The sequence below is a fragment of the Geotrypetes seraphini genome, chromosome 10 (assembly GCF_902459505.1).
Source record: "Geotrypetes seraphini chromosome 10, aGeoSer1.1, whole genome shotgun sequence".
Taxonomy (NCBI): domain Eukaryota; kingdom Metazoa; phylum Chordata; class Amphibia; order Gymnophiona; family Dermophiidae; genus Geotrypetes; species Geotrypetes seraphini.
Window position 1 is genome coordinate 145,507,488 of NC_047093.1, and position 16,393 is coordinate 145,523,880.

General features: G+C 48.6%; 1 protein-coding gene across 1 annotated transcript in view; it reads left to right on the forward strand.

Moving 5' to 3' along the window:
* The first annotated feature begins 289 nt into the window (after positions 1-289).
* Positions 290-16,393, forward strand: part of LENG1 (leukocyte receptor cluster member 1) — a 35,588-nt gene continuing 19,484 nt past the window's right edge. Inside the window, exons 1-3 of the mRNA XM_033960649.1 lie at positions 290-665; positions 10,861-11,043; positions 11,802-12,064. Coding sequence (XP_033816540.1) covers positions 534-665; positions 10,861-11,043; positions 11,802-12,064 — 578 coding nt within the window. The 5' untranslated portion in view covers positions 290-533. The remainder of the gene's footprint in view (positions 666-10,860; positions 11,044-11,801; positions 12,065-16,393) is intronic.

Genomic DNA, 16,393 nt, shown 5'->3' on the forward strand with positions numbered 1-16,393 from the left:
TTCCACTGCTGCCAACTCTGAGTGTGCTTAACTGAGCAAATGCCTACTCCACTTCGGCTAGGGAGGGGGTGATTTGGGATTGATTTAGCAGCCCCGCCCCCCAAACGGGCTGTTTCTTTGCCTCTTTTCTTGTTCTCTGAATCACAGAAGAAATAATTTTAATACTGAGAGCGGGAAAAGGAGGAGGCGGAGCTTATGTGCGAAATAGACGCGGGCGCCGACCATTCACCAGGCAGCAAATGAGCACGTAAAGCAGTACGTAACGCGACAGAGCGGAAGTACGTCACGCAGGCTTTTTTTTTTTTTAAAGTCGGGAAGAAGAGGACGATAGAAAGGACAGAAAACGACGTTTTGTTTTATACGTCGTCCTTTATATTTTTAAGCCGGTTCACCCTACGGAACGAATAGTAACTATCGTATCTTCCGCCACAGGACGTTTAGCGCTAGATAATCTGTCACGCGCCCACAGGTGGGGAGGAGGACCTTTTACGGGATAGTCTGGTAGGTGAGCGCCCACTGCGCAAGCGCGCACCATGAATATTCTGCCCAAGAAGAGCTGGCACGTGCGCAACAAGGACAACGTTGCGCGAGTAAGGCGGGACGAGGCCCTCGCTGCAGAGCAGGAACGCGAGAGGAAGCGGCGGGCGGAGCTTGCTGAACAGGAGGTGAGAGGCGCGCACGTTCTAAGGCCGGCATTGCATCATCCAAGGGCGGAGCATGGATTTTTTTTTTTTTTTAACTTTATTAAAAGCTGATACTTTGAGTAAAGGACATATCTAGATGGTACAAATTGGCTGGGAACATAAAAGTTGCCATACTGGGACAGATCAAAGGGCCATCAAACCCAGTGTCTTGTTAACAATACTGGGCAAATACAGCTCACAGACACCTGGCACGATCCCATGGAGTAAAACACATTTTATGCTGCTTAGCCTTGGAATAAGTATTGGATTACCCCATGTCAATCTTGCACTATAAAAATGCCAAAGTGTAACCTGTCTATGATATATAAACCACCTATTGGTATTAGATTCTACAGGAGAGACACCCACTCAGTCCTACTGCCCCACCCCCCAATCCCATCCCCAAAGTCTGGCCTAAAGGCCACAGGGTCTCACAGCTGTAGAATTTGCCTGACTGGTAAGGTGTACAGCTGAGGTACTACATCTCCCCCCATGCTCCACCTATCGAAGCCAGAATAATCTTCACCTTTGTTTGCCTTTGCTTCAAGACCCTTGGCACCGCACCCACCTACCTCCTGAAACACCTCACCCTACAGGACAAATTCCGCCTCTCTTGCAGTACCTTATTGTTCATATTTCCTTCTCCCAAAGGATGCAAATTCAAGAGATTCCTCAACAGGACATTCTCCTTTCAAGTAGGGACCTGGAACAACTAAACTAAACCTTAGGTTTGTATACCGCATCCTCTCCACAATCATAGAGCTTGGCATGGTTTACAGGAGCTGGGATAGAAAAGGAACTCCAATGAAAGGTTATAGGCCTTAGTATAAAAGAATGTTTAGAGGGGCTTAGTATACCAGAGAGGGAGGAATTATTACATTTTTGAGAATAGCCAAGTTTTCAGATGTTTACGGAAAAGTTGTAGGGAGCTCAGATTCCGAAGTGGGGAGGTAAGGTTGTTCTAGAGCTCAATGATTCTGAAGGGGAGGGAGGTCCCTAGTTTTCCTGCGTGGGAAATGCCTTTTAATGAGGGGAAGGATAGTTTTAATTTTTGGGTGGATCTGGTGGTATTAGGATTTGAGGAATTCCAAGAAAGTGGAATAAAGGGAGGAAAGATGCCGTGTAGGATCTTGAAAGTTAGGCAGGCGCATTTAAAGTGGACCTTGGAGATTACTGGAAGCCAGTGAAGCTTGGATAGGAGCAGTGAGACATGGTCAAATTTACTTTTTGCGAAGATAAGCTTAACTGCAGCATTCTGAATCTGCTGAAGTCTTTGAAGGCTTTTCTTTGTTAGGCTTAAGTAGATAGAGTTGCAATAGTCCAGTCTGGAAAGGATGATGGATTGAACAAGGACGGCAAAGTGTTTTTGATGGAAGCAGGATCTCACTTTCCTCAGCACGTGAAGGCTGAAAAAGCATTTTTTTTAACCAAGGAATTGAGGTGGTCGTTGAAGGACAATGTAGAATCAATGATGATGCCCAGAACTTTGCTTGGGAACTCAAGCTGCAGTGTGGAGCTAGAGGACAGTGGGATGAAGGTGGGTAGTTGGTCTAATTTTGGGCCAAGCCAAAATAGTTTTGTTTTGGACTCGTTCAGTTTCATTTGTACAGTGAGGGCCCAGGATTGGAGGTTCGTTATACATGAGGATATGTTCTCAGAGAGTTTAGTGAAGTTCGAGTCGGTCTCAAGGATGTCATCAGCATAAGTGTAAAGTATTTCTAGGGGGGATAGATGGAGGAGTTTCAGGGAGGACATATAGATGTTGAAAAGAATAGGAGATAGAGGTAAGCCCTGCGGGACTCCACATATCGGTTTCCAGGGGGAGGATGAGGAGTGTAAGAGTGGGAACATAGGATTTTCGAGAACCAGTCTAGGACTGTGGAGTTAATGCCTATCTCAGAGAGTTGGTAAACTAGAATATCATGATGGATAACATCAAAAGCTGCAGAAAGGTCGAATTGTAGAAGAACAGCAAACTTATTACGAGAATGAAGTTGTTGAACCTTTGAGATTAAAGAGATCAATAGGGATTCGGTGCTGAAGTTGGGTCGAAAGCCATATTGGTAAGGTAGGAGAATAGAGAATCTCTAAATAGGATGAGAGTTGGGTAGATATGATAGACTCTAGCATCTTGGTTAGGAGAGGAATATTTGCTATTGGGCGATAGCTGGTTGGTGTGGGTCTAGGTCAGCTTTTTTCAGTAGTGGGGTCAAGGCAATATGTCCCATTTCTGGGGAAAATAGGCCTGATTGTAAGGCGGAATTTATAAGTTTGGTAAGAGATGAGATGGCCTGTGTGGGAATTTTCTCATATAGGTAGGAAGGGAATGGGTCCAAGGTACAGTTGCACCTTAAGCAACCTAATCCTGAATGCACCCACATACCATTCATTCAGAAAATTACTAAAAACCCACTTATTCAGCAAATTTATCCGATCCTTCAAACCCACTCTTCTCTTACCTCTTCTTACTCGCCCCATCACTCAACTGTCTCCCACTCCTTCCCAATTCTTTCTGATATGATGTAACCTCGCTGTCCTTACAGCATCTCTTGTATACTGTCTTGAACTGAAAAGGTATGATAGGATATAAATAAAGGAGAAATTAGGTTCTTACCTGCTCATTTTCTTTCTGTTAGCCTGTAGACTGGTATAGTCCTTACGAATGGGTTATATACCTCACTGCTAGCAGCAGGTAGAGACTGAGAACAAACTTGTATATCAGGATAGCTTCGCCCCTAGCAATTCAGTCTGCCGAATAGCCAAGCAGAACCTAGGAAAGACTTCAACTGAAAACAGTATAACACACTCCGAACAGAAGTGGGAAAAAACAACAAATACTTATAAACTACTGTTGGCACATGTGTAGAACAGAATCCTGGTATAGAAAACATCCCCACAGCTCACCAGCTGAGCCATAGCTGCTGTTCTTACTTATCCCCGACCCTAGAAAAATACTAGAACTCACAGAAAAACCCAAAATCTTCACGTGAGCAAAACAAAAACCCGCAATCACCGATAGGGTGGGAGACTATACTAGTCTACAGGCTAACGAAAAGAAAATTGGTTAGAACCTAATTTCTCCTGTATCGCCTAGTAGACTGGTATAGTCCTTATGAATGGGACGTACCAAAGCAGTACCCATTACGGGCGGGACCCCTGAAGGGCCGACACCAGAACACGTTCACCGAATACCGTGTTCTGACATGCTTAACATCCGCACGGTAATGTCTTACAAAGGAATGCAGAGAAAACCAAAACTTTGGCACTGCAAGGTAAATTGAGTACCAACCTGTGCCCTATTTCTGTGGGGAAACTAGAACCACCGCATGGAGATCTAACAATCTTTGAAGGATCTGGCGAAAGGCCTGCTGCTTCCACGCCACCTGCAAGTGAGAAGCGAGAAAATAGTCTGGCAAGGAACGGGCAAACTCCAGAGCATAACTGTCCCAAATCACCTCCAGAACCCACTGATCAGATGTGATGTCTGCCCACTTTGGATAAAAATCCCTCAGTTGGGCGCCCACCAGAACCAAGACAGACGCCAGCAAGGAGTCATTGGGCAGGACAGGCAGCAGGGGACCCGGCGGGGGGGGAAGGCGCTACTTGCACCCCAGCGGGCTCCACGAAAGGACTGAATGCGCTGGAAGAACCTGCCTCTAGAGAGCCCAGGAGACTGAAAAGAGGCAGCCCCTCGGAAGCGGCGGAAATCAGGTCCACGTCCACGAGCAGCCCCACCTCGAGCCAGTGGGCTAGGCTGATCCTCAGGCAAACGAGGCACTTTAGCATCAATGGGAGTCTGAACCAACTTGTTCAGGTCCTCAGTAAGTACCCTTACTGCAAACGAATCGCTAGGAGACAATTTGACTCAAATGGGTGGCTCACAACAGGAGCTTAGCAAACAGAAAGAGTGGAGAGCTATGTATGTTAACGCACACAGCCTAGGGAATAAATTTCTAGAACTAGAAACAGAAATAGTTAATGCAGACATAGACATAGTAGCAATATCCGAAACATGGTTCACAGACTCTCATGGGTGGGATATAACCATTAAATATATATTGAATACGTATTGTAGAATATAGTTACTAGCAGGGATTCATTCAGGCCACGTACATAAAAAAAGTTGACATAACATAAACTGTATGTGAAATAATAAAAGTATTAAATCGGAGAAAAATAAACCTCAATTGTGAGAGGTTGGGACTACACAAGTACCCAGCCCTCAACACATCATCATGGGTTTATAAAAAAACTCCGCATACATAGAAATAAATCGGGCTTCCATTCATATCAAGTCACATTTTTTTCAAGAACTTTTTTTGTATAATTACAGCTGTGAACACCCAGTTCTATGTGTTATATGTGTCAACAATTAGTGACCAGAACCCCAAGCTTGACTATAATAGTAATGAAGGCTACAGCTCCGTTTCAATTGTGTAAGTCGTTTTGGAGGCACAGAATACAAAAATCACAATTAAGGAAAAAGTACACTCATCTGAAAGTATGAAATTTCAACAGAGGCTTTCAACTCGTATTCCCGACAGAAAAGACTTTCTGTTTCGCCCAAAACAGGCTACTTCAGGGGATATATGCCATCTTCGAATGTCTCCTTGCTTCTTACAATCCGATGGAAATGAAGCCGGCCATTTGTATTAAGTTGATATTGAAAAAGATTTAACAAATAGGGTAATAAAAAGTTTTGAAATGTTTTATAAAACTCCACTGTATAACCGATTTATTTCTATGTATGCGGAGTTTTTTTATAAACCCGTGATGATGTGTTGAGGGCTGGGTACTTGTGTAGTCCCAACCTCTCACAATTGAGGTTTATTTTTCTCCGATTTAATACTTTTATTATTTCACATACAGTTTATGTTATGTCAACTTTTTTTATGTACGTGGCCTGAATGAATCCCTGCTAGTAACTATATTCTACAATACGTATTCAATATATATTTATTAGTCATTACGATTGTATCCCAGAAATTTGTTAGTGGGATATAACCATACCAGGATACAACCTGATTAGACAAGATAGAGAGGGTAAGTTAGGTGGTGGGGTAGCACTTTACATCAAAGAGAACATTAAGACAACCAGGATCACAGATGTCAAGTATACTGGGGAATCCATCTGGGTAAACTTGGCCAGAGGTGGAGAAAAATGCCTGTACCTTGGTGTGGTATACAGACCTCCGAGACAATCGGAGGAAAAGGACGCAGAATTAATTGAAGACGTTGAGAATATCACCTTACGGGGGGAGGCTGTTCTATTAGGAGACTTCAACATGCCTGATGTGGACTGGAACACACTATCAGCGACAATTTGTGATAGCAGGAGGATATTAACGTCCATGAAGGGAGTAAGGCTCAAACAAATGGTACTAGAGCCCACTAGGGCCCAGGCCATCCTGGACCTGGTACTTACGAATGGGGAAAGCGTCTCGGACGTCTCGGTGGGAGAGACGCTAGCCACCAGTGACCATAACATGGTATGGTTTAACCTTAAGAAAGGCTTCCCTAGATCACAAACAAAAACAAGGGTACTCAATTTCAGGGGCACTGACTTTGCAATCATGGGAGATTTCGTCTACCAGACGCTGCAGGTTCAAGAAGTAACTGATAATGTGGAAGCTATGTGGACAACCTTGAAATCGATCCTTCATGAGGCAACTATCCGCTACATAAAATCGGTAACCAAACAACAAAGAAAAAGGAAACCCCAATGGTTCACAGATGAGGTATCATACCTCGTCAAGGAGAAGAAAAGAGCATTTCTATCATACAAACGCATGGGGGAAAAAGAAGCAAACGTTGAATACAGGCCAAAGTGTGCAGCGGTCAAAACAGCAGTCAGGGAGGCCAAACTTCGTATGGAAGAAACTCTAGCGAAGAACATCAAGAAAAGGGACAAATCCTTCTTCAGATACATTAGCGACAGGAAAAAGAACACAAACGGGATAGTACGCCTTAGAACGCCAGATGGGAATTATGTGGAAACTGACTCCGATAAAGCCAAACTACTGAATGATTATTTCTGTTCAGTCTTTACCTGCGAGGCACCAGGGCACGGGCCTCGGCTGGATGCAAAGCAAAGCATGGATGACCCATTTCAGAAGTTTGAGTTCACACCAGCTGATGTTTACAAAGACCTGTCAAGACTCAAGGTGAACAAAGCCATGGGACCGGACAATCTGCACCCAAGAGTGCTCAGAGAGCTATCCGATGTTTTGGCGGAACCGTTAGCCATGCTCTTCAATCTCTCCCTAAGTACGGGGAGAGTCCCCCTGGACTGGAAAACTGCCAATGTTGTTCCTCTGCACAAAAAGGGTTGCAGAGCGGAGGCTGCAAATTACAGACCAGTAAGTCTCACATCAATAGTGTGTAAACTCATGGAAACTCTACTTAAAGGGAAATTAGACACGATATTGGATGAGGGGAATCTGAGGGATCCCTGTCAACATGGATTCACTAGGGGCAGGTCATGCCAATCCAATCTTATCAGCTTCTTTGACTGGGTGACAGGAAAGCTAGACTCGGGAGAGTCTCTGGACATAGTGTACTTGGATTTCAGTAAAGCGTTTGACAGTGTCCCACACCATAGACTATTAAACAAGATGAAATCGATGGGGTTAGGTGAGAAACTAACGGCATGGGTCAATGATTGGCTGAGTGGAAGACTTCAGAAGGTAGTGGTCAATGGCACCCTCTCTAAGACATCGGAGGTGACTAGCGGAGTGCCGCAGGGCTCAGTCCTGGGACCATCCCTTTTTAACATATTCATAAGGGACTTGACCCGAGGGCTTCAGGGAAAAGTAGCGCTGTTTGCCGACGACGCCAAACTGTGCAATATAGTAGGTGAAAGCGATCTCACGGATGGTATGGCGCAGGATCTGATCAAGTTGGAAAACTGGTCCTCGACATGGCAGCTGGGCTTCAACGCAAAGAAGTGTAAGGTGATGCATCTCGGCAGCAGAAATCCATGCAGAACATACACCTTGAATGGAGAAACACTAGCTACGACCTCAGAAGAACGGGACTTGGGAGTAATCATCAGTGCAGACATGAAGGCTGCCAAACAAGTAGAGAAGGCCTCATCCAAGGCAAGGCGGATGATGGGATGCATCAATAGAAGCTTCGTCAGCCGTAAACCTGAAGTCATAATGCCACTGTACAGAACCATGGTGAGACCTCATCTGGAGTACTGTGTGCAATTCTGGAGGCCACATTACCGTAAAGATGTACTTCGAGCTGAGTCGGTCCAGCGAATGGCCACTAGGATGGTCTCCGGACTCAAGGGTCTCTCATACGAGGAAAGACTGGGCAAGTTGCAGCTCTACTCTCTAGAGGAGCGCAGGGAGAGGGGTGACATGATTGAGACATTTAAGTACGTCACAGGTCATGTCGAGGTAGAAAACGACATATTCTTTCCTAAGGGACCTTCAGTCACAAGGGGGCACCCGCTCAAACTCAGAGGAGGAAGATTTGGTGGTGACACCAGGAAGTATTTCTTTACAGAAAGGGTGGTGGATCACTGGAACAAACTACCGGTGCAGGTGATCAAGGCCACTAGCTTGCTCGACTTTAAGACTAAATGGGACATCCACGTGGGATCTCTACGTGGGTCGAGCAGCACTCTGACTTAATGGGGTGGGACAGTGGAGTGGGCAGACTTGATGGGCTATAGCCCTTTTCTGCCATCATCTTTCTATGTTCTATGTTTCACCAAACAAGAAAGATCCTTTAAAAGGAAACTTTGTCAACTTAGCTTTGGACGCCGAATCCGCTGACCAAGCACGAAGCCACAAGGTACGGCGAGCTGCCACTGCAAACACCAATGACTTGGCAGAAGCTCGCATGAAAGATAAGAAGCATCCAATGCAATCTTTGCCACCTCGCACTTGATCAATTCCCAATCCTCATATTTACTGTCAAGCACATGCTCGGCCAGTGAAAATATGCCTGAGCCATCAGCCTGCCACACACTGCCACCTGGACCACCAGAGCTGTCACATCAAAACTCTGTTTAAGGAGGGACTCCAACTTATGCTCGTCTGGATCCTTCAAGGATGCACTGCTCTCAACAGATACGGTATACCTTTTATAGATGGTTGAGATCACCACGTCCACGACAGGTGACTTCAGTGTGTCCCTATCCTCTTCAGGAATGTGATACAGGCGGGCCATGAAGCGTGCAAAACGAAAGGGAGCCTGCCACTGTGCAAGCATAATTTCTTGACTATTTGATACATAGGAAAAGAGTGGATCCCCTTAAGCAAGGGATCCACTGTATGCGGGAGCTCTGACACGGTGTCCTCAAAGTGCAAAACTGAGGAGACCTGAAGAATTAGCTCATAAAGCTCTTCCCACTGAAAAATGCACACCACAGATGCATCTTTGCCAGCAAGGGGGGAGCTCAAACTCCTCGCTGTCGGAATCTTACCCCCCCCCCCCAGAGGATCCTGGAAATCTCCCCAAGGGTCCAGGTCCTCATCAATAACATCTTGCTCCTCTGGGCAAAAATCCTCATCCCAAGACACCCTCGGGCGCTTGGACAAGAGAGTAGAGGGGGGCAAAACCGCCGCTGCCTGGGACCACACCGGGGAAAATGTCAATGTTGAGGGCAACCTCCCCCCCCCAAGATCCTCGGAGTGGACATGGAACCTCCAGCCACCAGCACATAAGCTTTACAAAGTGCTAACATAAATTCAGGGAGAAAAACCCCAGCGGCCCCAAGGGACTCCCTGCCCCAGCAGGGGACCCTGCCATACCTTGTCCCTATATTTCCAGAACAGGGGGAAGGTCACCTGAGGTAACAAAAATGAAGGAAGAGGTTTCCGCCGAAATTGGACCTTAAACCGCCAAAATCGGAGCTCCTGCGGCCTCTCGTTTCTGAAAAGCCTGGGACTTTCCTGATGCTGAGGCTGAGGAACCAACCAACGCGAAAAGGGAATCCGCAGCCGGTCCAGCAGGCACTGGCCGCCAGCAACCACTGATGACAAGAATCCCCCACTGCTCTGGTCTGCACAACGCTTAAACAGGCATTTTTCCCCCCCCCCTTAAAAGTGCTCATTATGCTTTTCCCCCCTTAAAAGTGCTCATTATGCTGAAAAACGCCCTAGCTGTAATAAAAATGCTGGTTAGATGAGAAAAAATAAAATTCCAACAGTACTAAAAGGGGAGCCGAATTAGTCTTACTACCTGCTTTAATGGAGACTGAGGAAGACTGGATTGCAAGAGGGGAAGCTATCCTGATATACAAATTTGTTCTCAGTCTCCACCTGCTGGTACCCATTTCTAAGGACTATACCAGTCTATCAGGCAATATTATTATTATTAAAATTTGGGGGGGGGGGGGAAATGGGACACACCTCCAAAAGGGTCTCCCCAAGTTCTCTCCAGACTGCAAAAAAGGTACAATAAAAAGGCTATTACTTAGATCAAACAGGCCCCAACTAACAAGAGGAAAGACAGGCGTATCACCTCCATCTGCTAGAGACTTGAGAACAGACTGATTGTAGATGGGACTGCATAGCCCACTTGTACTACTGCGTTCTCAGTCTCCACCTGATGGCAGTGGAGCATAAACCCATCCTTATGGGCCAGTCTGGAGGGACAATGACAAGCTGTTAGCCTGTGTGGCAACTTTAAGTTCATCCCTCTGTATTTCCCACTAAATCAGAAGCCTTCCCCTCTCCTGTTTTGCAAGTGTTGCCCATTAGAATAAGCTTAAAATACAAGTGTCCAATCTTGGGAAGAGACCTTTACCATTCACTTTCATACCGCTGCCATCTTACTATGACTAAGGTCTATAAAGGCAGTTAGATCAATGCAGTTCTTTTCTATAAAAGCCCATCCAGTATGTAGTGCCCAGCAATAACCACACCTTATTTTTGAAATGAAAGCTAGAAACCCATAGGCAAAGCAAGGTATATTATTATACATGTAGGCATTTTTTGGATCTACTAGAGAACCCTTTCCTTTGTCCTCCATTTGCTCTACAGTACTATCATTTAAAACAAAACCATGAACTCTTATCAGACTTGCCTTAACCACAGCTCCCCACCATTAAACTCTAAGACTAGTGTCAGAAGTTAAGATGTCAGACAACATTTTGGTTGAGCCCTGCTGGAGCATACACAGAAAAATGTATTATGTTTTCTCTCTTGTCAACGTCCAGGCACGTACTGATCTTCTACGGAAGAAGGCACATCACCTGCTCAATTGTGACAGGGAGAATGAAAGAGCACTTGTCACAGGGAAGCCAGATTCCTCCCATATCAATTTATTCCAGCATGTAGAGGAAGGCTATACTTCTAAGAGTGGAAACAAGGAGTACGAAGAGGAGAAACGCCAGGAAAAGGTTTGCATGGACCTTTTTTCTTATATTCTAGCCAATGTATTGATTGTTGAATCACGCCAAAGATTTTCCCATCTTTGGTTTGCAAACAGGTACCATATTTTCACACTAATTGGGTGTTTAAAATAAAGGCCTTTTGTCATACTTTTTATGTGCGTGAAAATACACTTCCTTACTCCAGAGTTGTTCCATCAGTTTCTCTCCTCCTAACCTCTGCTTTCCCACATCTATTTAGGCTAGCAGTAGGACTGCTGCCTTTAGATCTTCCCCCCTTCCTGAAGTCCTCTGCACATCAGCATCTCCTCCCCATGGCAAATACTGTACCAAAACTGAGCCATGCTTCACCAAAGTACACATCAAATCATACAGCAAATCTGCCAGATAGACTAAGCTCATCTCCATAGTTTTTCCATTAAGTTGTTTTGTTTTGCTAAGAGAATGCTCAGACTTAAAAAAAATTATATTGATGCAGTTGGTCATCTGTTTTCCTGGATGGTGTTATTTGTTGAGATATTTTTGTACTTGTGTTATGTTGCTGCCGTGAAGACCTAGGATTGGCGATATGTTGAATGTAATAATTTTTAAATACAAAATGTTTGGCCACTGTCATCACTTCAACATACTGGATATTAAGATTTGTTGGCTAAAAGCATAGGGAGACTACTGTTAGAACCCATTTTAGGTGGGAACTATAATATTTGGATGCCAAAAGCAGGGTATGGACCATCTGTTCTCTCACACTTATCTTGCCACTTGCACAGGAACGGCAGGAGAAGGCATTGGGGCTGCTCACGTACCTGGGACAGAGTGCAGCTGAGGCCCAGACCAGCCTACCCTGGTACCAGGAGGCGCCAGAACGTAGGAGAGAGGGTTCCAGCACCACAGCCCATACCAGGGATGAGAAGCTGAAGGGGAAGCTGGACCCCCTGCACGAGATGGAGAAATACCTGCAGAAAAAAAAGGGGGAGAAAAAACACAAGAAGGACAAAGAGAAGAAGAAAAACAACGAGAGGAAGGATTCAAGGTAATGAGGGCAACGGTAAGAAGCATGATGCTAACAGCAGCAGAGAAAAAGCAAAGCTGTCCAGAAGCTTGGAGAAGGGCATAGGCATGAATAAGGATGAATGTCACTCTGAGTAGCCCACTCAAGTCATGTCTGAAGCAAAATGTGCGCTTCTGGTAGCTTAAATGCCATTGCTGGCCAGTTTAAGTTTGGGCTCAGCCCTATTATAAAAGCTGTATTATCCCAGGACAAGCAGGCATGATATTCTCACATGTGGGTGACGTCATTTACGGAGCCCCGATGCGGAAGCATTTTCAAGCAAACTTGATTGAAGATTTAAGTTTGCTCTGCTGCTCCACGCATGCGTGCCTTCCTGCTCCACTAGGGGGTGCATCCCCTCGTGGTCTCCAGTTCAAAATTTTCCGCGAGCCTAGAAGCCGTGTTTTTCAGGCTCTGCCCCAACTGCCTTCTAGCACCGCAATTTTTTCTTGTTTTTTCACGATTAAGTTGCTGTGCGCGAATTCTTTACCTTTTTACTTGATTCCTGCTTCGTTTTCAACGACCCGGAGGCTTCCGGGTCCCCGTAGCCGCGTGGCTAATCGAGCCGCGGCTACTTTCGATTTAATGTCCCGGCCTTTGACCGGCTTTAAAAAGTGCACCCGGTGCGAGCGGCTTCTATCTCTCACAGATCCGCATCGCCGGTGCATCCTCTGTCTGGGGGCGGCTCATCCAACCGACTCCTGCCCCCAGTGCGCTATTTTCCAAAACCGGGCCCTCCGCCGAAGAAAAGCCCGCATGGCGGATCTCTTCACCCCGGACCAACCCTCCACCTCGGCCTCGAGGTCGGCCCCGGCCTTGACCTCGGCCCTGGATACCTCGGCATCGCCTCGAGACTCGACCCCGAAGTCCTTGGGACAACAGAAAGCCTCGGCTCTGGGTAAGTCCCCTCTTTCCTCTTCAGGTTCTGTAACAGCGAAGAAGCCAGCCTCGGGGACAACGGCGACGCATGGCGGAAGCCCCATGCTTACAGCCCCGCCTAAGCCCTCCAAGCCTTCGGGCCGTGCCTCCACCACACGGGAATACTCTGATACGAGGTCGCCCCCGGTGGAGCGCACCGAGGCAGTGGACATGCCTTCGATGCTGTCCATGCCCGTCTTCCAGGACCTACTCCGAGCGATGATCACGTCAGAGCTGTCCACTGCAATGGCCCAGTTTCAATCGGTCTCGACCCCGAATGTGCCAGACCAGCCTGAGCCTCGCACCGAACAACCTCGAGGAAAGGTGCGCAATCCTCGCCGCATCCCATCCTCCTCGGACTCCTCACCGAGACGCCCGAGACGTTCCCCCTCCGCAGACCGCCGAGGGGCAAAACGTCGGGCTAGAACGACAGAAACCTCGAACCGCCGTACCTCCAAGAAGGCCCGAGGTTCACCAACTCTACGAGGCCGTTCTCCCACACCTCGTACGGGACCACTAAGGGTGGCTGAGTTATCACTCTCCAATCCGCGCATCCTCCGAACTCCCCCTCGGACGTATTCTCCGAGGGAGTCCGGATCGAGGTCACCTATCCGACATCGATCGGTACCCCTAACCCCGGCATCGTCTCCGAGGGGCTCCTCGAGACGCCGAAGATCGACAACCCCGGAACACTCTCACAGTGCTTCCCCAGTCTCGGAGCATGGATCAGAGCATGAACCTCGATACTCGAGGGAAGCCTCCCTATCCTTCTCCACCCGACGAAGGTCTCGTTCCCCGACCCCGCACGGGGCCCCGGGGACACCTCGCCCATCCTTCACTCGCTTTGTCCAAGACATGGGCCACGCATTGGACTTAGACCTCCAGTCCGACTCCAGATACTCTAAGGAGTACCTGGCGGAGCTGGATATGCCATCACTGCCCAGAGAGTCCCTTCGCTTACCACCTAACCCGGTACTCCAACAGGCCTTCTTCAGGAACCTGGAGACCCCCTACATGGTCACGGCCGTACCCTCCAAAATGGAGGCCAAGTACCGCACAGTACCTTACCCGGGATTCGAGCAACCACAGCTCTCCCACCAATCGCTGCTAGTAGAATCCTCCTTGAAAAAGGCTCACCCGTCCCGGGTCTCAGCAGCGGTCCCCCCAGGCCGAGAAGGCCGAACCCTGGACAAGTTCGGCAGGAGACTATACCAAAACGCAATGATGGCCTCTAGGGTGCAAAGCTACACTTTCACCTTCACATCATATCTCAAACACCTCATTGGACTATTGAGAGCCTTTGAGACAGACCTACCGGCCTCCCGGCAGGGAACGTTCGGCCTGCTTTTAGAGTCCCTCTCCAACCTGCGCCTTCATCTATTCCACGCGGCCTACAATGGCTTCGAACTCTCCTCCAGAGAAGCAGCCTTCGCTATCGCCATGCGCCGACTAGCTTGGCTGCGCCTGGTCGACATGGACCCCAACTTACAGGACCGGTTGGCTAACCTCCCCTGCGTGGGAAAGGAATTGTTCGATGACACTATCGAGGCGGCGACAAAACGCCTCTCCGAACATGAACGCTCGTTTGCCTCCCTTGTCCGGCAAAAGCCCAAACCGCCAGCGTCCAGGCCATACAGGGCCCCTCCGCGCCGCTACCCACAAAAGTCCACCCCTGCTTTCTCGCGGCCCCCACCCAGACGTCCGCAAGCCCACCACAGGGCCATGCCCAAGTCCCAACCGCCCGCGACCACCAAACCATCCCCGTCCTTTTGACGGGACACGCGGAAGGGGGCGGGCCCCCTCCGCCATAGTCCCAGGCCGCCTTCCCATCGGGGGTCGACTCAAAGCCTTTTACCCTCGCTGGGAACAAATCACGTCGGACGCATGGGTCCTTGGCGTGATCTCATCAGGGTACTCTCTCAACTTTCGGGCCATTCCCCCGGACAACCCCCCAAGGAATTGCCCTCCCAACCGGACTCAGCTACCCCTACTCCTCTCCGAAGCTCGAGACCTGCTTCGCCTGAGAGCAGTGGAGAAGGTTCCCCCCGACCAACGGGGGAAGGGCTTCTACTCCCGTTACTTCCTGGTACCGAAAAAAACGGGAGACCTACGCCCAATACTAGACTTGAGACGCCTCAACAAATTCCTGGTACGGGAAAAGTTTCGGATGCTCTCACTACCAACACTCTACCCCCTGATCGACGAGGGCGACTGGCTCTGCTCCCTCGATCTCAAGGAGGCGTACACACATGTCCCAGTGCACCCCGCTCACCGCAAGTTCTTGCGTTTCCAGGTAGGGGACTGGCACCTACAATACCGAGTCCTCCCCTTCAGACTAGCATCATCACCTCGGGTCTTCACCAAGTGCCTCGTGGTGGTAGCAGCAACCTTACGTTCCCAGGGCCTCCAGGTATTCCCCTACCTGGACGACTGGCTAATCAAAGCCCCGTCCAGGGAAGGGGTTATCTCAGCGACCCAACAGACTATTACCTACCTACAAAGTCTGGGGTTCGAAATAAACTTCCCAAAATCTCAACTACGCCCCTCGCAGTCCCTACAGTTCATCGGGGCCACGCTGGACACGGTTCGCCTCCGTTCCTTCCTCCCCCCTCCGCGCCTGGAGGCTTTAAGTAAGTCTGAGCCGAAGGATCTCCCTGCTGACCTCGGTATCAGCACAACAGATGATGACCCTCCTGGGCCACATGGCCTCCACCGTCCATGTCACACCCTTCGCCCGCCTCCATCTGAGAATCCCTCAATGGACCCTGGCGTCTCAATGGCGTCAAGACCGGGACCCGATCGACCACTCCGTGACAGTGACTCCTTCATTGCAACGATCGCTCCGCTGGTGGGCCGACTCTTCAAATCTCTCCAAAGGTTTGCTCTTCCTTACCCCACCCCACAGCAAGGTACTCACCACGGACTCGTCGGAGTACGCTTGGGGAGCCCATCTGGACGGCCTACGCACCCAAGGAATGTGGTCAGCACAAGACCGTCGCTGCCACATCAACGTGCTAGAACTTCGGGCCATCTATCTCGCAGCTGTAGCCTTCCAACATCTGCTCCACGACCGAGTGGTTCTCATTCGAACCGACAACCAGGTAGCGATGTACTACCTAAACAAACAAGGGGGAACAGGGTCTTGGCCCCTTTGTCGGGAAGCCCTGCGCCTCTGGAAATGGGCAATCTCCAACAACACCTTCCTTTGAGCGGTGTACATACAAGGAGAACAAAACTGCCTGGCGGACAGACTCAGCCGCCTCCTCCAGCCACACGAGTGGTCACTACACTCTCAGATCCTACGAGGAGTGTTCGAACGGTGGGGGACACCTCAAATAGACCTGTTCGCGTCCCCTCACAATCACAAGCTGCCTCTCTTCTGCTCCCGGATAT